Raw genomic sequence first — 21,257 nt, forward strand, 5'->3', positions numbered from 1 at the left:
TAAACATGCCCAGCTCCTTAAGCCGCTCCTCATAGGGCTTGTTCTCCAGACCCTTGATCATTTTAGTCGCCCTCCTCTGGACACATTCCAGCTTGTCAATATCTCTCTTGAATTGTGGTGCCCAGAATTGGACACAATATTCCAGAAGTTGTGAGATCTGTTGGAAACTAGACAAGGGAGGTTTATATGTCTGTTGAAGGTCCAGTATGTGAGAAAGAACTCTTGTCTGTTGGAAGCAAGTGTGAATTAATCACCTTGATTAGTATTGCAAAGCCTCACAGCTTCAAAACCTGGCTGCTTCCTGCCTGAGGGAATCCTTTGTTGGGAGGTGTTAGCTGGCCCTGATCGATTCATGTCTGGAATTCCCCTGCTTTTTTAATGTTGTTTTTTATTTACTATCCTGATTTTAGAGGGTTTTTTAAATACCGGTAGCCAGATTTTGTTCATTTTCATGATTTTCTCCTTTCTGTTGAAATTGTCCATGTTCATGTGGATTTTAGTGGCTTCTCTGTATTGTCTGACAAAGTGGTTATTAAAGTGATCCAGCATTTCTGTGTTCTCAAATAATATGCTGTGTCCAGGTTGGTTCATTAGGTGCTCTGCTACGACTGACTTATCTAAACCACTCTCACAACCACCATGTCAGACTACAGAGAGAAGCTATTGAAATCCACAAGCATGTGGACAATTTCAACAGAAAGGAGGAAACCATGAAAATGAACAAAATCTGGCTACCAGTATTAAAAAAAACTCTAAAATCAGGACAGTAAATAAAGAACAACATTCTGAAAACAGGAGAATTCCAGACAGGAAACAATCAGGGGCAGCTAACACCTCCCAACAAAGGATTCCCCCAAGCAGCAAGCAGCCAGGCCTTGAAGCTGCAAGGCTTTGCAATATTAATCAAGGTGATTAATTGCAACAATCACTTGCCTCCAACAGACAAGAGTTCTTTCTTCCTCCCTGGACATTCCACAGATATATAAACTTCCCTTGTCTAGTTTCCAGCAGACCTCACAACCTCTGAGGATGCCTGCCATAGATGCGGGTGAAACGTCAGGAGAGAATGCTTCTGTAACATGGCCAAACAGCCCGGAAAACTCACAGCAACCCAGTGTTCCTCGTATGTTTACAGTGAAGGGACATTCAAACGTGCATCCTCCCCACATCTGTATAGTGGTACTTCCTGAACATGATTACCTGCTTTATGCTATGTGGCAGTGATGTAGTAGTAATAATAATAATAATAATAATAATAATAATAATAATAATAGTGTATTTGTAGCCTGCCCTACCTCCCCAAGGGGATGTTACTAGAGATGATCGGAATCTATCCAAAGGCGCAATTAATTTGGAAGATTCATTCAAACTGCAGATATAAACAGCGAACCTCATTTATGAGATGAAGGCAAGATATCCAAAACAAATGAGAGCAAAAAATCATTTGATTACCTCCTTTATTTATCAATTATGTATTTATTTATTTCCCGCGTTTTTACCCTGCTCTATCTCACCCCAAAGGATACTCAGAGCGGCTTCCAAATTGGAAATAATTCAATGCCATAGAAACATAACATAAGATAAAGGTAAAGCTTTCCCAAGGCATTAAGTCTAGTTGTGCCCGACTCTGGGTTGTGGTGCTCATATCCATTTCTGAAGCTGAAGAGCCGGCGTTGACCGTAGACTTCTCCAAGGTCATGTGGCCAGCATGACTGTTCGGAAATTGTAATTAGTGCAACGGGCGGCAGCTAGATTACTCACTGGAGCGTCATACAGGGAGCATACCACCCCCCTGTTGTGTCAGCTCCACTGGCTGCTGATCCAATTCCGAGCACAATTCAAAGTGCTGGTCTTGACCTATAAAACCCTATTCGGTTCCGGTCCAGCGTACCTGTCCAAACGTATCTCCTTCTATGTCCCACCTTGGAGCTTAAGATCGTCTGGGGAGGCCCTGCTCTCGGCCCCGCCTTTGTCTCAAACATGTTTGGCGGGAACGAGGGACAGGGCCTTCTCGGTGGTGGCCCCCTGCCTGTGGAATTTGCTCCCCGGGGAAATTAGGTCATTGTCATCCCTCCTCACCTTTAGAAAAAAGGTTAAAACGTGGCTGTGGGATCAGGCCTTTGGGCAATCAGGTTAAAGGACAATCGATAATGTTTGACTATGGCTTGGAAGAGGATTTGGATAAGTTAAGCGGAGTAATCATTAGTAGATGGCTAGCTAAACAGCCACCAGACGGGCAATAGCTAATCAGAGTGTAAGTATGCTGTTTTAATCTTTAATTATTAATGTTCATGTTTAATTGTTATATTTGTTATTCTGTATTTTATGAGGCGGCATTGAATTATTGCCAATTTGAAGCCACCCTGAGTCCCCCCAGGGGTTGAGAAGGGCGGGGTAAAAATATTCGAAATAAATAAATAATAAATAAACGGAGTGCCGTTACCTTCCCGCAGAAGCTGTACCTATTGATCTACTCACATTTGCATGTTTTCAAACTGCTAGGTTGGCAGAAGCTGGGGCTAACAGAGGGAGCTCACGCCACTCCCCGGATCCGAACCTCCAACCTTTCGGTTAGCAAGTTCAGCTGCTCAGCAGTTTAACCCGCAGCGCCACCATATATTAAAATCAATTAAAAATAATAAAAAGCATAGCATCAATACATTAAATACATTAAAACCACACAAAACCATCTCCCTGTTCTACTCAGATGAAAAAGTAATGATTGAAACCCAAGAGATCGCCATTATTGCTGAACCACAGGCATAGAGCTCATGTGGAAGGGCAAAAGAACTGGAGGTTCTGTTGAGCCAAATGCTCGTCAAGATCGTTAAGGAGACTGCGATTTGATGCAATACAATAAAGGGCTATACCTTGCAAATGGACAAGATGGTGTGTCGCACTGTTATCTCAGTTGTGTGAAGTCTTAAGTCGTCTTTGCTGCAGCCAATCAATCTCTTTGCCACCTTTCAGCCCCCTTCCATTTGATCCAGATGGCAAAGACAGGTGGGTCAGTCTGTGAGGTGGCCACACATTTCACAGTCGCAATGATAGGCTTTACGTTGGCGCTTTATGTCCACATTAAGTTCTCTTACGTGTACTGTTGTTACATCCCACCTTTCCCCGATGATGAGACTCAAGGTCAATCTATATATATAAAAATGCTCTGTGCATAATAGGTATCTTAAAAACAAAAGAACCAATGAACGAAATCACACCAAATTTGGCAACAAAAAGTCTCACAACACAAGGAGTGGCCATCACTCAAAAAATTATGATTTTGTCATTTGGGAGTTGTAGTTGCTGGGATTTATAGTTCACCTACAATCAAAGAGCATTCTGAACTCCACCAATGATGGAATCGAACCAAACTTGGAACACAGAACTCTCCTGACCAACAGAAAATACTGGTGAGCATTGACCTTGAGTTTGGGAGTTGTAGTTCACCTACATCCAGAGAGAATTGTGGACTCAAACAATGATGGATCTGGACCAAACTTGGCACGGATATTCCATATGCCCAAATATGAACACAGACGGAGTTTGGGTAAAATAGACCTTGATATTTTGGAGTTGTAGACACTGGAATTCACAGTTCACATACAATCAAAGAGCATTCTGAACCCCACGAATGAGGGAATTGGGGCAAACTTCCTACACAGAACCCCTATGACCAACAGAAATTACTTAAGGCCATCAAGTCCAACTACCTTCACCAGGGCAAGAAAACATAATCAAAGTCCTCCTGACAAAGAGACATCCAGCCATAGATATTGATAGATATGATTCACACAGAGAGAGATATAGTATCATAGATTTGAAAGGGACCCCTACAGAAGGACAATTATATCTTGCATGTTCCAGAGTAGGCAAACCAGACAGTCTCCACATAAACACTGACAAAGAAAGACCAAGAAATACTGTTTACCCACAAGCATCAAGACATTACATATATTAGAAACCAACACTTTCTCGTTACTTTATTTTTCAGATTACCAAACTGGGCCACAGCAACGCGTGGCAGGGGATGGCTAGTACAATACAAAATAAAAACAATACAAAAGCCGAAATAAAAGTATAAATCTAAGGTTTAAAGAGTAAATAAACAATGTATAAATTGCTGGGTTGCTGTAGGTTTTTTGGGGCTATATGGCCATGTTCTAGAGGCATTCTCTGAGGATGCTTGCCATAGATGCAGGCGAAACGTCAGGAGAGAATGCCTCTAGAACATGGCCATATAGCCCCAAAAAACCTACAGCAACCCAGTGATTCCAGCCATTTTATTTATTTGTCATGTCAGGGCAACGAGTCAATTGTATTACAATTCTAACAGAACAAAACAAACAAACAGACAAAATACAAAATTTGCAAGCATGGTAGTTGATTAAATGCCCTTTGACCAGTATCTGGCCACTTGGAGTGCCTCTGGTGTTGCCGCAAGAAGGTCCTCCATGGTGCATGTGGCAGGGCTCAGGGTGCATTGCAGCAGGTGGTCAGTGGTTTGCTCTTCTCCACACTCGCACGTCATGGATTTCACTTTGTAGCCCCATTTCTGAAGGTTGGCTCTGCTTTTACTATGCGGATCTTCGTTACCATTGCTTTTACTATGCGGATCTTCGTTGCCAGTGTGATGTCAAGGTAGCCAGTTGCAACATTCACACTTGCCTCAAACAGACCTCTTTCTGCCACCCTGGACATCCCACAGACATATAAACCCCACTTGCTTAGTTTCCAACAGACTTCACAACCTCTGAGGATGCCTGCCATAGATGTGGTTGAAACATCAGGAGAGAATGCTTCCGGAACATGGCCATACAGCTTGGAAAACTCATGGCAACACTGATTGCAGTGCCATTATTCAGCACAAAGATGGTAAAGTATGACCACCATGTAACTACATGAATGTCAATTTACACAACAGAAGAACAATGGAGGGTCTTGGGCCACATTCCCATTTCAAGGCCTTGCTGACTCTACGCTGCAGTTTGCCGACAGAGGAATTGGTGTGCCATTGGCCCGGTTGGAGCGCATGACTCTTCTTTCCCTCTTGGACCTATGCTTGAAATGCCTGGTTCCTATAGTAACAAGGATGCATTGTGTTAAAACATTATACCTCTGCATTGTTCTCCTTCACTGTCAAGGAAACCGGCACGATCTCAGATTTCCCAGCCATAGGGGGGAAAAGCGGAGTGGGGGATAATAATAGTGGTGCAGGTTCTTTACGCATGTTCCCTTTACCTCCATAACTAGTATTGGCAGAGAAGAGAGGTAATTTCTCTCCCTATTGCTCAGTGAGACCTTTTTGGCATGGGAAGATCTGTTTCCAAGGGAAAGCAATAAAATTACAGCTTGGAAATCAATATCCTTTAATGCAAAGAGGGTTCCTCCAGAGTTTGGGTTTACTAGCTGATTTAATAGCACAGATACTCGTGTATAAGTCGACGTCGTGTACATGTGTCGATTTGGGGTCCAAAATTATTGATTTTGATATGAACCATGGATAAGTTGAGAAGAAAGCACCATTGCCACATCGGGTGTCCGTCTGCCATTGGGTACCACCAACAGTTTCTTGTCTTGTTTTGCAAAAAAGACCAGAAATGCACTACGGTCAAAGAGAATGGAGAAGGTTGGTGCTTCTTCTAGATCAGTGGTTCTCAACCTGGGGTCCCCAGATGTTTTTGGTCTGCAACTCCCAGAAATGAGCTGGTAAACTAGCTGGGATTTCTGGGAGTTGTAGGCCAAAAACATCTGGGGACCCCAGGTTGAGAACCACTGTTCTAGATTCTCCTAGGATGGACTGAATGTGCACCTTTTGCCACTCTTCTCTGAGAAGAAACTGGGATGCATTTTTTCTAAAGAGCTTAGGTAGAGTATTTTAACCCAGTGATAAGTCAATCTATAGGTCTTTATTTCTATATCATCAATAGAATCCTAGAGTTGGATGACACCACAAGGGCCATCTACTCCAACCCCATTCTGCCATGCAGGAACACATATTCAAGTCACTCCCAAAAGATGGCCATTTGGCCTCTGCATAAAAACTTACCAAAAGTTTCCACAGGACTCCAAGGCAGTATATTCCACTGGTGAACAGTTTTGACTGTCAGGAAGTTCTCCATGATGTTTAGGTGGAAACAGTTTTCCTGCATTTTAAATACATTGACACAGAAATACAACACCACCTGAGCTCTGTGAGTGCAGCATTTTCCCGAATGAAGCACAGAGTGTTTGAGGACCGAGACATCCGTAGGGATACCAAGGTGCTTGTTTATAAAGCTATTGTCCTCCCAACCCTGCTATATGCCTGCGAGACGTGGACTGTCTACAGACGTCACATGCAACTCCTGGAACGATTCCATCAGTGTTGCCTCCGAAAAATCCTGCAAATCTCTTGGGATGACAGGTGGGCAAATGTCAGCGTGCATTCAAAGTACCCCTGACAGATGGCCATCCAGCCTCTGCTTAAAAGCCTCCAAAGAAGGAGCCTCAACCACACTTCGAGGCAGGGAGTTCTACTGCTGAACAGCTCTCACAGTTAGGAAGTTCTTCCTAATGTTCAGGTGGAATCTCCTTTCCTGTAGTTCAGAGCTATTGTTCTGCGTCCTAGTCTCCAGGGCTGCAGAAAACAAGCCTGTTCCCACCTCCCTATGACTTCCCCTCACATCTTGATCCATGGCCCTCATAATGTCTCCTCCGTGGCAGAGAGTTCTTCCTAATGTTAAGTTGGAATCTCATTTCCTGAAGTTCGAAGCCATTGGCCTATTGCTCCACGTCAGCAGAAAATTAGCCCTTTTCAATGTAATGACCTTAAACATAGCTTTCATGTCACCTCTCAACCGTTTCTTCTCCAAGCTAAACATCCCCAGCTCTCTCAGCTATCCCTCCTAGGGATTCATAGTTTTCATAATGTTCAGGTCTTTTGAGCAGTTTCCAACAAACTTCACAACCTCTGAAGATGTTTGCCACAGATGCAGGTGAAACGTCAGGAGAGAATGTATTGTCGAAGGCTTTCATGGCTGGAATCACTAGGTTCTTGTGGGTTTTTTCGGGCTATTCCTTAGGAGAAATGCCTCTAGAACATGGCCCTATAGCCCGAAAAAACCCACAAGAACCTAGTCAGGAGAGAATGCTTCTAGAACATGGCCATACAACCCAAAAAACCTGCAACAACCCAGTGATCCCGGCCATGAAAGCCTTCGACAATACTTTGACCATTTTGGTTGCCCTTCTCTGGACACACTTCAGCTGGTAACTATCCTTGAATTGTGGTGCCCAGAAGTGGACTCAGTATTATTCCAGTGAGGTCTTACCAAAGCAGAATCAAGTGAGATTAGGACTTCCCTCAATCCAGACACTATATTCCCATTGGCCTTTTTAGCTGCTGTATCTCACTATTGGCTCATGTTCGGTTTATGGTCTACCAAGACCCCTTTCATGTGTAGTGGTGTCCACTCAAATGTCACCCATTCTAGAATCATAGAATCATAGAGTTGGAAGAGACCTCATGGGCCATCCAGTCCAACCTCCTGCCAAGAATCAGGAAAATCACATTCAAAGCACCTCCGACATATGGCCATCCATCTATATCTGTACATTTCATATTTTTTTTTCTGCCTAAGTGTGGTATCATACATTTCTCCCTGTTGAAATTCATGTTTTTAGTTTTGGCCCAGTTCTCTGATATTTTGAGGTCATTTTGGATCTGACCCTGTCCTCTGGGATATTATCTACACCTCCCAATTTGATGCCATTTACAAATTCGATAAGTGTGGCCTCTATTCCATCATCCATGTCATTGTTCAAATAGCAGGCTCTACCAACAGGGCAAGCTTAGGGTAGTATTGGCAGGTTTTCAAAATAGCAATAAGAGTCCGTCGAAATTCATGGACACCCGGGAGACAGCTAATAACAGGTTCGTGTTCTACCTAAATACCAAATGATGGTATTGATTTCAGCCACCTATTTCTCTGTAAAATTAGCATTTTTCCAATGTATATAAATCACATGATGCGCACATTTCTGTCTTTATGTAGGATCCACACCCAAAATATACACTATTCTTATGGTATCACATTTGTATGATTCCAGGCCTCAACTTGGGATGCTTGCCACTGCTTGAAGGCATTGTCTTATGATAAAGAACAACAAAATAACCCACTACTGCGGTGTAAGATGGAGATGGTTTGGTCAATTATTTTCATACAGACAATGACAGAGAGGCCCCAATGCAAAGGGCAGTTTCTCATGAGAATATTCCTGCTGAGCCTCGGGATGATGGTTTACTCCCTCTTTCTGTGAGCTCTCAAGATTTGTGTTTAGAAAACAATCTGACACTTGGAAATTTTAATGAGCAGCCAGATAGGGAGTTGAAGGATAGGCGGCTGGAGATCAGCCAGGATCAACAGCAAACTCAGTGTTTACGTCGCTCCGAAAGGCTTCGTCAGATAAGGGGCAAGTGTGGGGGAAAGCGAAACCAATTTCTGGGTTTTGGGATATAAGGTTTGCTTCTAGGGAAAACCTGTTAGATCAGGCATCGTTTGGAAATCAAGTTCATGTGCCATGGAAATCCTGTTCAAGTGGTCTTGTTCATGTGGAGAACATTTGGATTGTCTTTGCTTCCTATTGATTCCTGCCTGGATAAACACTGCCTTGGAGCTGCTTTTATATCTTGTATGGACATTGCTTTGTGTCACTGCATTTCACTGACCCATTACTTTTTGGAACCTCCTTATTTCCTTACAAGCATTTATTTTTACTAGCTATTTACTAAGCTTCAATAAAAGAGGATTTGTTTCTTCACTCATTGTGTGGTGTGTTTTAAAGTCAGAGGGATTTTTCCTGACCTGGAGTGCAACAAAGTCTCAACAAACATAATGGGTCATCAAGGAAATATAAACAGTACAACGAAAAGTACATCAGAGGCAATCTCCGTGTTAGGGTTGAATAGGTTCATTCAGAAGACCCTGAAGGATGTAAAAAACTTCCGACTTTTGAGTTTCGAAGCCATTTTGAACCGTGTAGGAAAGGTGGGAGGGGTAAATACAAATTTGAACCACTTACTTTTTTGTTGAAATATTCCATAATGTTCAGATGTCTCCCAAGGTTATTTTAATTTTCTCAACCATTAAGCAACTTTGGTAAAGCCTAAAAAGTTTTAAAATCTCATGCTTTCCTTCCCCCGGCAATGCAAAGGAGGGATGAGGCGGGTGTGGCTAAGCACAGCCATTGTTGTAGTTTGTGAAGGGCAGGCCCCCAATAGTAGAGATTGCAAAACTACATTTCCCACACTTACCGGCTGCTCATTAGCCAAAATGGCTGAAGAACCCCTAGAGCTGTCTTTAGCAGTCTTCGTCTAAACATAAAATAAACTGATTGAATCTACAAAGAGGTCTAAAGAAGGCAGCAAAGTAATAAGCAACTTTTGCAAAGCCAAAAGTACATAAACTGCTTAAAAACCAATCATTTCACTATGGCCTGATTGCTATGAACAAGGCCTTGGGATAGCCAGCCACAGTCAGCTAGCCCTTTAGGTCAGTAAGTAATGATAAAACAAAATGATTGATTGCATCTTCAAAAAGGAATAAGTGGATGGATGTGTCTTGAGAGTCCCCTCCAATTCAGTAGAGGAAGCAAATGGATGTCAGGAGAGTTTGGATGGTGCCTTTCTGCCCAGAAGGAGGGGGTCAGTCTAGATGTCCCTTGATGGGGTCTGTACTACGATTTCTGTTCTCCACCAATTTAACACAGTTTGTGCCACACAAACAATATTTCTGGAGTAGAACAACTACTTTCAAAGTAAAGACCACTCAATGAAACAGGAAATAATACTTTCAAACCAGGAACAGATTTTCTTTATTATTAAAAAATGTTTTTTTATTAAAACTTTGAAAATTTGCCAAAAATCCATGGATAAGCCAAAGGTTATGAAATTTGGTGAGCTAACAGTGGTCCATGTGGTCTTTCACTGTAACAAGTTTCATCAGGATTAGTCTAAAAATGAGGGAGGGAGAATCCCTGAAATTTCCCCAGTGCCAGTGCTGTTTTTTTCCTACTGTGCATGCATGTCTGCCATTAACGAAGTGATTTGGAAGTTTTGGAAATTTCAGAAAGTTTTGAATTTTTAAAAATCGGAAGTGACTTTAGAATTGGACCACCAGCGCCCCCTACATCCGAAATGAGTTTTGAACCATTTTCTTTTTGATCAACCAAGCCTAATGAAAGTTAAACTTTCTTAACCTCAGAGGAAGACAAGGGCAAAGGATAGGTTTGCCTAAGGTCACCAGCATTTTCCCTGGACATGAAGTCCAGAAACTAGGCCTGGGCGGTTTCGTTTCGTTAATTCGTAATTCATTAATAATTCGTTAATTTTTTCAATTACAAAACGATAACAAACCATTCTGGAGCAATTATTAAAAAAACGAATTTTCAAAAACGTTTTGTAAATGCTTTGTATTTCAATATTGTATTCGTTTCGTTATTGTTTTGAGGTCGTTTCGTTATTATTTCCGCATGTCTGGGCCAGTTTTATGGTTTAATTAGTGAAAAAAAATTATAATATCACACCAACAGTCAAGAACAGAGGGAGAGGGAAGCTTCAGAAGGTTTTGGAGGTTTTTTAGCGTATTTCGCGGTCGCGTCCACCATTAACGAATCGATTCGTTATTGTTTCGGAAATCGATTCGTTAATTTTTTACCATTTACGAAATTTCATAAATATCGAACTTTTTAAAAGGAAAATTTTGTAATTATTTTAAATATCGAAACAAAAAAAAACCCCAAATACAAATCGATTTTAGAAACAATTTTTTCCGTTGTTACCCAGGCCTACCAGAAACATATTGGAAACACAACTTTTCTGAATGACAACTCCCATAACCTCACCGGGTAATTTGGGCATTCTGGGAGTTCCTATCAATGAGTGTTGATTAAGTTCTGGAATTTAATAGGAACCAAAGGCCACAGACTAAGCTGGTGGCTGGGACCAGCTCAGAATTTCATTGTGATGTCAACACAAGTGAACAGGATGGTAAGTGATGTCACATGAAGGGGCAGCAATGTGGGATTATGGGTAATTCTGCTTCTCTGCCAAGTAATTGGTTTTTGTCTATACGACAAAGACTAAGTGGTGGCTTCTTGGAGCATGAAGACACAGGACCTCTCCAGGATGCCACTGCTGTTTGTGCTCCTGTTTCTAGCATCCTTTATGAGCAGCTCCCATGCAGGTGGGTGAGAATGTTTTGCCTCTTCCCATGCATCCTAAAATAGCCATAGTCTTGGTATTAGCCATGGGAGAGGAATGAAATTACATCAAAAGACAAGCCTGGCTTTGGGAAGCCCTGGTAGATCATCAGTATTGGCCACACTGGTTGCAGAGTTGTGGAATTGCTTCAGCAGTGTCTCCCAAACTTTGGTCTTCCAAGTGTTTTGAACTTTAGCTCCCAGATGCCCTGACCACTGGCCAAAGTAGCTGAGACTTCTGGAAGTTGAAGTCCCAAACATCTGGAGGACCAGCGTTTGGGAATCACTGGAACAAGGCATTTGCCAAGAACTGCAGCATCACAGGGCATTGAGACCACAAGCTGAACATGAGCCAACACTGATATGGCAGCCAATGAATCTAATGCAGTTCTATGAACAGGAGTAGACCAATGTGGTATAGTGGTCTGAGCACTGGGCTGTGACTCTGGAGATTATGGTTCAATTCCCTACTTGGCCATGGAAGCCCACCTTGGTCGAGTTACACACTCACAGCCCTAGAGTTAGTCACACATTCTCAGCCCCAGAGTTGGACTATGTCTCTGGAGGCTATGGTTCAGTTCCCACTTGGCCATGGAAGCCCACCTTGGTTGAGTTACACACTCACAGCCCTAGAGTTGGACTACAACTTCAGACACCAGGGTTTGATTTCCTGCTCATTCATGGAAAACTATGGGACAATGTTGCGTTAGTCACACATTCTCAGCTCCAGAGTTGGACTATGTCTCTGGAGGCTATGGTTCAAGTCCCACTTGGCCATGGAAGCCCATCTTGGTCGAGTTACACACTCACAGCCCTAGAGTTGGGCTACGACTTCAGAGACATGGTTCGATTTCCTGCTCATTCATGGAAAACTATGGGACAATGTTGCGTTAGTCACACATTCTCAGCCCCAGAGTTGGACTATGTCTCTGGAGGCTATGGTTCAATGCCCACTTAGCCATGGAAGTCCACCTTGGTCGAGTTACACACTCACAGCCCTAGAGTTGGGCTATGACTTCAGAAACAGGGTTCGATTTCCTGCTCATTTATGGAAAACTATGGGACAATGTTGAGTTAGTTACACATTCTCAGCCCCAGAGTTGAACTATGTCTCTGGAGGCCATGGTTCAAGTCCCACTTGGCCATGGAAGCCCACCTTGGCCACTTGGTCAGCATTTTCTAGGGTTACAGCATTAAGCTGTATTTCTGGCATTGCAGATGGATTGCCTGGTGATTGCTGGAAGAGTAATTTTGTTTTCTCGATGTTCAATGAGATGCTGAACTTCTCATATGCTTCTGCGAAGTTATTTAGAGTGGCTCGTAGGTCTTCTTCTAGAATCATAGAATCAAAGAGTTGGAAGAAACCTCCTGGGCCATCCAGTCCAACCCCATTCTGCCAAGAAGCAGGAATATTGCATTCAAATCACCCCTGACAGATGGCCATCCAGCCTCTGTTTAAAAGCTTCCAAAGAAGGAGCCTCCACCACACTCCGGGGCAGGGAGTTCCACTGCTGAATGGCTCTCACAGTCAGGAAGTTCTTCCTCATGTTCAGATGGAATCTCCTTTCTTGTAGTTTGAAGCCATTGTTCCGCGTCCTAGTCTCCAGGGAAGCAGAAAACAAGCTTGCTCCCTCCTCCCTGTGGCTTCCTCTCACATATTTATACATGGCTATCATATCCCCTCTCAGCCTTCTCTTCTTCAGGCTAAACATGCCCAGCTCCTTAAGCCGCTCCTCATAGGGCTTGTTCTCCAGACCCTTGATCATTTTAGTCGCTCTCCTCTGGACACATTCCAGCTTGTCAATATCTCTCTTGAATTGTGGTGCCCAGAATTGGACACAATATTCCAGGTGTGGTCTGACCAAAGCAGAATAGAAGGGCAGCATTACTTTGCTAGACCTAGACACTAGGCTCCTATTGATGCAGGCCAAAACCCCATTGGCTTTTTTTGCTGCCACATCACATTGTTGGCTCATGTTTAACTTGTCCACGAGGACTCTAAGATCTTTTCCACACATACTGCTCTCGAGCCAGGCACCCTCCATTTTGTATCTTTGCATTTCTGACTACTTTGCACACATACTACGTTATCATCAGCATACTGAAGTTCTATAAAACATGTTGTTGTAGACCACCTTAGCAATCTTATACAGGATGTCCCTAAGTTACGAACAAGATAGGTTCTACAGATTTGTTCTTAAGTTGAATTTGTATGTAAGTCAAAACAGGGACAATTTTTTAAGCATAATTCCAGCCATATTTCTGCTTCTTCACAGACCAGTTGGCCTTGCTGACATCTTCGATTTCCTCCTGCGGCCTGAGCCCTGAGACCAAGGCCACGTCGTGGACGCTGCCACTGGCCAAAGAAGGAGAGCCCGCAGCGGCTGCGTTTGAGACCCTTCCCTGGCAGGTCAGCATCCAGACCCAGGGCAAGCACTTCTGCGGAGGCGCCATCCTCAGCAACTGGTGGATCTTGTCTGCGGCTCACTGCTTCCAGAGAGACCTGTGAGTACCGAAGGAGCCAATCCGGTCTCCCCTTTGCCACAAAAGAAGGTCAACCCTTCAGCAAAGGTTGCCCAAGTGGATTGCTTTAAACGCTATGGAAGCTGAGAATGTATAACCTAGGGTGCACTTTGCACTACAGAAGTCATGCAGTTTTGACACTACTTGAATTGCCATGGCTCAGTGTTATGGAATCGTGGGATTTGTAGTCTTACAAAGCTTTAGCCTCCTCTGCCACAAAGTGGTGGTGCCTCACCAAACTATAGTGTAAATGCGTCCCTAAAATTATGCACTTTTGATTGTTATAAACCAGTCGTGGCCAAACTTGGGCCCTCCAGGTATTTTGGACTCCCAACGGCCACAATTGTGGGAGTTGAAGTCCAAAACACTTGGAGGGGCCAAGTTTGCCCATGCCTTTTATAGACAGTAAGAATATGGATGATATATCTTTAATTTCGCTTACCTGCACCTTGGGAAAATATTTCTCCGTAGTAATTTGCTAGGTCCTCCAGACAGATTCTATGGTAGGCTTTTACTGAAAGTTACTATAGACATGTACTGGAGGACCGAGCAAACCTCCTCCTCCTCCTCCTCCTCCTCCTCCTTCTGAGCCCACAGTGGCAAAATGGGTTAAACCCTTATGCTGGGAGGACTGAAGACCAACAGGTCAGTGGTTTGAATCTAGGGAGAGAATAGTTGAGCTCTCTCTGTCAGCTCCAGCTCTCCATGTGGGGACATGATGATGATGATGATGATTATTTAGAACTTTTATATACCGGTCTTCTCACCTCCAAAGAGGGACTCAGGCCGGTTTACAACAAGATTCATGAACAGTAGTTTAAAAACATCACACCCCATAACATACTAATACATAAAATACATTAAAAAGCAGTCATATACTTACATAAGGCCAAGTTGTCAAAGAGAAATCAAAATTAATTATTCATTACCATCCGTCCGTGTGGTCAAAAGTTATTGACTTACTCATCAAATGCTAAATTCCAGAGCCAGGTTTTCACCAGCTTTCTAAAAGTCAGGAGAGAAGGGGCAGTTCTAATCTCCAGTGGGAGAGAGTTCCAGAGCCAAGGGGCCACCACCGAGAAGGCCCTGTCCCTCGTCCCCACCAGACGCAATTGCGAGGGTGGTGGGACTGAGAGCAGGGCCCCTCCAGAAGATCTTAGTAACCTTGATGGTTCATAGGGGAGAATATGTTCGGACAGGTAAACTGGGCTGGAGCCGTTTAGGGATTTATAGGTCAACACCAGCACTTTGAATTGTGCTCGGAAGCTGATTGGCAGCCAGTGGAGCTGGCGCAACAGAGGAGTAGTATGCTCCCTGTACCCCACTCCTGTTAGTAATCTGGCTGCCACTCATTGGACTAGTTGAAGCTTCCGGGCAGTCTTCAGAGGCAACCCCACGTAGAGAGCGTTGCAGTAGTCTATATGGGATGTAACCAGAGCGTGAACCACTGTGGCCAAGTCAGACTTCCCAAGGTATGGGCGCAGTTGGCGCACAAGGTATGGGTGCAGTTGGCGCACATGAGAGAAGCCTTCCACAAGGATGGTCAAACATCAAACATCCGGGCATCCCCTGGGCAACGTCCTTGCAGATGGCCAATTCTCTCACACCAGAAGTGACTTGCAGTTTCTCAAGTCACTCCTGACATGAAAAAAAAACCTATTGTTGTTGATAATGTGGAAAAACAAACAAGCTAAGAGAAGCTGCAGCAGTTTGCTTTTGCCTGTGCCTATTAGGAAGGGCAAGATTTCTGGATGGATCTACACTGCCCTATAACCCAGGATCTGATCCCAGATTATCTGGTAGTGTAGACTCATATAATTCAGTTCCATGTAGACAATCTGGGATCAGGTCCTAGGATATAGGGCAGTGTAGATCCAGCCTATGCTATTTTTGCACTTTGGACAAGTTTACTTATTTCGTGCCAAAGGCATTGCATAAATAAGTTTTTAAACTGATAAATAATTCTTGACCAAAAACGGGCAACAGCAACTGCATTGTCTGTAGCTTTAAACAATTCCTCCTCTGTGCATGAGGCAGGACATTGTGGACAAGCGTACAGGTGTGGAATTGTTTGTTTTACTCCACAGTGCTTGGATTGTGTCTTCCTGCGTGGCAGAATGAGGTTAGGCTAGATGGTGCTTGGGGTCTCTTCCCAGTCTATGATTCTATCAGTTGAAGTGCAAAACAGTAGTGCAGAGCAAAGCTCTGGATTAGAAAGTTTAAGGAAGTGAGTCATTCGTTTCAAAGCCTCCTTCCTTTTTGTTCCCAAGGACCTCTGGGCTCTTTGTTGTGGTCAACCTGGAGGGGGGCACCTCGGAGGAGAGGGAGCTGGACCGGGTGCTCATCCACCACGACTTCAATGGCAAGACCCTCAGCAGCGACCTGGCCTTGCTCCTCTTGGACTCTCCCATTGACTTCAGCCGAGAGACGACCCCCATCTGCCTGCCTTTGGTGCACGACATCAGCATGTGGCAAGACTGCTGGGTGGCCACCTGGGCACCCAACCCTTCTCCAGGTATGGCTTTTCATAGTTGACGGCATGGGTAGGAATCCTAGAACCACAGGCTTGGAAGGGACCTCTAGGAGGCATCCAGTCCACCCCCTTTTCCCCATGCAGGAAGACACAACCCAAATCCTCCTGACAGATGGCCATTATTGAGGTCTATGAAGCCTCTGAGGATGAGGACGAGGATTTTCTGGTCGAGCCTGGTGTTTCTGTGGGGGGAAGGGGAAGCGAAAGTGTGGTCTGGTTTTTTCTTTGTGTCAGGAGCGACTTGAGAAACTGCAAGTCGCTTCTGATGTGAGAGAATTGGCTGTCTGAAAGGACATTGCAGGGATGACCAGATGTTTTGATGTTTTACCATCCTTGTGAGAGGCTTCTCTCATGTCCCTGCATGGGGAGCTGGAGCTGACAGAGGGAGCTCATCTATGCTCTCCCCAGATATGAACCTCTGACCAGTTGGTCTTCAGTCCTGCCAGCATAAGGGTTTAACCTATTGTGACACCAGGGGCTCGGTGTGGTGCTTGAGTGAAAAAGAGATCAAGTAGGTGGTTGGGCTGCAACAGCCATCCAGGCTGAAAAAAATTAGACTTCCCAAGGTCACTCATGGGGATTTCTATGGCTGAGAATTTCTGGAATTTCTGTTGTTGTTGTTGATGTTGTTGTTGTTGTTACCAAGGCTGGGTGGCCATCTGTTGGGAGTGATTTGATTGTACATTTCCTGTATGGTGGAAGAGGAGTTGGACTGGATGGGCCCTGGGGTATCTATTATTATTATTATTATTATTATTATTATTATTATTATTACTAGTAGTAGTAGTAGTAGTACTAGTACTAGTTCTACTATTGCTACCAAGGCTGGGTGGCCATGTATGGAGAGTGTTTTGTGCTTTTCCTTCATAGCAGAACAGAGTTGGCCTCAATGGCCCCTGTGGTCTTCCACTGAAATACTGCTAAGTTTATGTTGGTTAAAATTATTCTTCATTTTAAATATTGTATTCTTCTTTCTTTCGTTTTACACTGTGTGAATTATTTCACACACTCTCTCCATCCATCCACTACTGATATATATATATATATATATATATATATATATATATATATGATGGCCCCCTAGTGCCGCAGCGGGTTAAACCACTGAGCTGCTGAACTTGCTGACCAAAAAGGTCGGCGGTTCAAATTCAGGGAGCAGGGTGAGCTCCCACTGTTAGGCCCAGCTTGAGAAATGAATGAGTGCTATACTATCTTAAATACATTTCCCATACAAAATCTGGGCTATTAATTATTGGGAACTAAACCTTACACCAGAGCCCCTGGTGGCGCAGTGGGTTAAAGCACTGAGCTGCTGAGCTTGTTGATCGAAAGGTCGCAGGTTCAATTCTGGGGAGCGGCGTGAGCTTCCGCTGTCAGCCCTAGCTTCTGCCAACCTAGCAGTTCAAAACCATGCAAATGTGAGTAAATCAATAGGTACCGCTTCTGCAGAAAGGTAACAGCGCTCCATTCAGTCATGCCGGCCACATGACCTTGGAAGTGTCCACGGACAATGCTGGCTCTTCAGCCTAGAAATGGAGATGAGCACCACCCCCCAGAGTTGGACATGACTAGACTTAATGTTGGGGAAAACCTTTACTTTTTCTATAATATATAAACATTTCTTGGGGTTCCACAAGAAACTTAGGCTTCAAAAATGGCTCAGCAGCTGGAAAAGTGTGAGAACCTCTGATCTAGACCTTATCCTTTTATAGATGTCTGCTAGAATTGTATTGGCTTTTTTTTTCTTTCGCTGCTGCATCACACTGTTCATTCATGTTCACTTGTGGTCTTCAAAGGACTCCTCGATTGAAAAGCTCCCACCATCACACAGTTCCAGTTTCTCTTACGATCGTATAAATCTCTCAACTTTTACAAAGTTCTTCCTAAGACTCTGGTAGAATCACTTTTCCTGTAGTTTGTATCCATGGCTCCATTGTGTTTTGGTCTCCAGAATAGCAAAATGCTTGGATCGTGTCTTCCTACCTAGCAGATTGGAGTTGGACTGGATGGCCCTTGGGGTCTCTTCCAGCCCCTTGACTCTGTGATAGTGGTGTTCCTGTTGCAGAATATACGTTACCCGAGATCATTAGAGTTCTTTTGGAGAAGGAAGAAGATTGAGACAGCTTGTCCGATTTCCAAGGCTTTATTACTATCTCTGCAGAGTATACGGTGAACAGCTCAAATGACTGTCACAACTAAGGTCCAAATCGCTTTTATAGCAGAATATCACCCTTTCCACACATGCAAAGAAAGAGTCTGACATTTACACAATACAATCATTAACAGGTGTTTCCATGTATAGTTGCCAAGGACATCTTTATCATGTCTTGGCAGCCACGTTGTGACCCCAAACATCTGCTCGATTATGTAACTTATCCCAACCTTCACCTGTTCCCCTAAGATGTCTCTTATATGTTCAATTCATTAAATCTCTAATTGAATTATAACTTTTATATGCTTATAACATAAGATTTGATCAAGGCAATCTCCTCTAGTCAATCCAGCCTTAATTACTTCATTATAACTTATTTCTTAATATGAAGACCATGAAGGAATTTATTTAGGATAAAGCTCTTCTGAAATTGCCTGCTATTTACATTAAGTGGTCAGAGGATAGCGCTCTCTCACCATATGACCTTAGATGTTCCAAGTCTTGGATCGATACTATTGATTTCTTTGTCCTGCCAAACTTCTCTTGTTGACTTCATATCTATGTAAACATCGGCTAGAGCAAACTGACCCAAAGTCCAGTGTCAATCAATATCATGCTTGCAAATTCACTCATTAGAAATGGTCTTTTTAGGATCAGGTAGGAACATGAATCTTCTATTTTATTCTAAATTATTATGATTTCCCTATATTATATTATTTTGTCCTAACGGCTGCCACATTCCTATTGCCCGTAATTTCTGAGCTGCTCTTCCTTTCTTTCTCTTTCCTGGGGCCCTCCAGACAGCAATGAGGGACATCCTGCAATGATGATGGAGAAAACTGACATGAACCTGATCGGCTCGGAAATATGCGCCGAGAAAATTCCGGACCTGACTGAGAACGTGTTGTGCACCATGTCTGAAAAGGACACTGACGGGGACTGCAAGGTACGGTCAAGTTGGGCTTGGGGAACTGGTGGGATCCTGCTCATGAAACTACACATCTGGTAAATCAGCAACAACTATAAGATCTATAAACTGAAAGGTTGCAAGTTTGAAGCCCCAGGTCGGCGTGAACAGCCGTCTTTACTATGATTCATTATTGGAAGTAGCAGCCAATAATGAAAGGATCAAGGCAGTGACATCTGCTGCCCATCCTCTGTTCGGATATCAGCCAGCATGGCAATGCCTTAAGGGTTGGAGGTTTAGCACAGCTGGTAAATCACCAGCAACTATAAGCTCTATCAACCAAAAGGTTGCAAGTTCAAAGCCCCGGGTTGGTGTGAGTGGCCGACTGTCAGCCCTGCTCACTGTTTACCTAAGCAGTTCGAAAACAGCTTTAGCTGTAATTACAGAAATTAGATACCGCTAAAAGTGGGGGAGGTGTTTTACAATGCCATAAAGAAAGAAGATCAGAAAATGCTGGGCGACCCAAAGAAAGGACGAAATCCTGTTGGCTCTTCATTATAGAGGATGGAGCGATAGCACCCCCTGTGGTTGGACTCGAGCCCAACCTTCCATGGCATCGAAACAATACACCTCCTTTCTGTTCTGTCTGTCTGTGTACTGTCTATACAAAGCGGGATTGAATGTTTGCCATGTATGCACTCTGTGATCCACCCTGAGTCCCCTTTGGGGTGAGAGGGGCGGAATATAAATAAAGTGTTGTTGTTGTTGTTGTTGTTGTTATCATTATTATCATTGTTGTTATTGTTGTTGTTGTTTGACCTGTTTCTCTCTCCCCCTCCTCTTTCCAGGATGAGAGCGGGAATCCTTTGGTTTGCACTTACGGAAGCAACTTCAAATGGTTTGTAGTTGGCATTGCCAGCAAAGGAGAGGGCTGCGAAGGAGACGGGAGCCCCGCCATCTACACCAATGTCTTCAAATACCTGGACTGGATCGAAAAAGCTACGGCGACCGAAGGAAAACCCTTTATACCCGAAGGGGTGGATGACCTTGCTATCCGAACAGAACTCACGGTTCGTAATTTGGCTCCTGCTCCTCGCTTACTTTGTGCTCTCTCCATAATCTCTCCTGTTTTAATGTCGATAGTTTTCAATTTATAATAAAATTCATTTTGCGGCAGGAGTCTGGACAGTGTCTTCCACATGCGTAAGATCCCCTATTGAAGTGATAGGATATCGAGAAATCCAACTCTTAAATTTTGAATTCTCATCTGTGGCTCCGTTGCAAAACATTTCTCTGTATTGGCTCCCTGGGGAGAGGTCTATTGATAAACCAACACTTGAGAGCACCTTATTATTGTGTGTTAAGATTCACCATTGTTGGAGCTCAGCCTGTGATTGTGTTTCAGGATCAGAGTGCTTTGGATGTAGGGAGTGATGTCAATAACTTGCAGGATGAGTTTCAAGATGGCAATGGTTTGGCCAGTGATCTTGATGCAGGGAATGACCAGGAGATCCCTGTTCAAAGTGTAGTTTCCCATGAAAATGTCCCTGAGGGGTGTGGGAATGATGGTGTGCTTTCTGAATTGTTACCAGAGACTTCCCATGATAGGGAACATGAAAACAGCTCGGCACCTGGCCCAGCTGCATAAATTAATGAGCAAATAGATAGACAGGAGGAGATCAGTCAAAACAGGAGAGCCGAACAGTGGCTTTGGCGATCTGCCAGGCTCCGAGAGAAAAAGATAAGAAATTCTCAGCTAAAGCAAAACCAATTTCTGAGTGCTAGAGACATAGCTAACGAGGAGATAAAAGTCCCAAGTACAGGATATGTAGTCAGATGAAGCATCGTTTGGAATCAAGTCAAGATCTCGTCCTTGTTCATGGAAACTTTGCTTGGAAAATTCAAGT

The 21,257-nt window shown here is 43.7% G+C and overlaps 1 protein-coding gene and 1 long non-coding RNA gene across 2 annotated transcripts; both read left to right on the forward strand.

The window, feature by feature from the left end:
• Positions 1-853: 853 nt before the first annotated feature.
• LOC137095812 (uncharacterized) lies at positions 854-8,796 on the forward strand. Its single transcript, XR_010908951.1, has 2 exons — positions 854-5,623; positions 5,759-8,796. It is a non-coding gene; the product is annotated as an uncharacterized lncRNA (long non-coding RNA).
• A 2,047-nt stretch (positions 8,797-10,843) lies between these two features.
• Positions 10,844-20,690, forward strand: LOC132761788 (serine protease 55-like). Its single transcript, XM_060754869.2, has 5 exons — positions 10,844-11,219; positions 13,512-13,740; positions 16,029-16,273; positions 19,244-19,389; positions 20,199-20,690. The coding sequence occupies exons 1-5, from the start codon at positions 11,138-11,140 to the stop codon at positions 20,505-20,507; spliced, it is 1,011 nt and encodes a 336-aa protein (XP_060610852.2). The 5' UTR covers positions 10,844-11,137; the 3' UTR covers positions 20,508-20,690.
• The last annotated feature ends 567 nt before the right edge of the window (positions 20,691-21,257 follow it).

Source organism: Anolis sagrei, chromosome 1 (assembly GCF_037176765.1).
Source record: "Anolis sagrei isolate rAnoSag1 chromosome 1, rAnoSag1.mat, whole genome shotgun sequence".
NCBI classification, from domain to species: domain Eukaryota; kingdom Metazoa; phylum Chordata; class Lepidosauria; order Squamata; family Dactyloidae; genus Anolis; species Anolis sagrei.

Excerpts from the sequence above, each read along its gene's own strand:
- LOC132761788 (XM_060754869.2), top strand. The coding sequence starts at position 11,138 with ATGAAGACACAGGACCTCTCCAGGATGCCACTGCTGTTTGTGCTCCTG. Across the intron at positions 13,741-16,028 it reads CACTGCTTCCAGAGAGACCT|GACCTCTGGGCTCTTTGTTG; the intron begins GTGAGTACCGAA and ends TTTGTTCCCAAG. Across the intron at positions 16,274-19,243 it reads GGCACCCAACCCTTCTCCAG|ACAGCAATGAGGGACATCCT; the intron begins GTATGGCTTTTC and ends GGGGCCCTCCAG.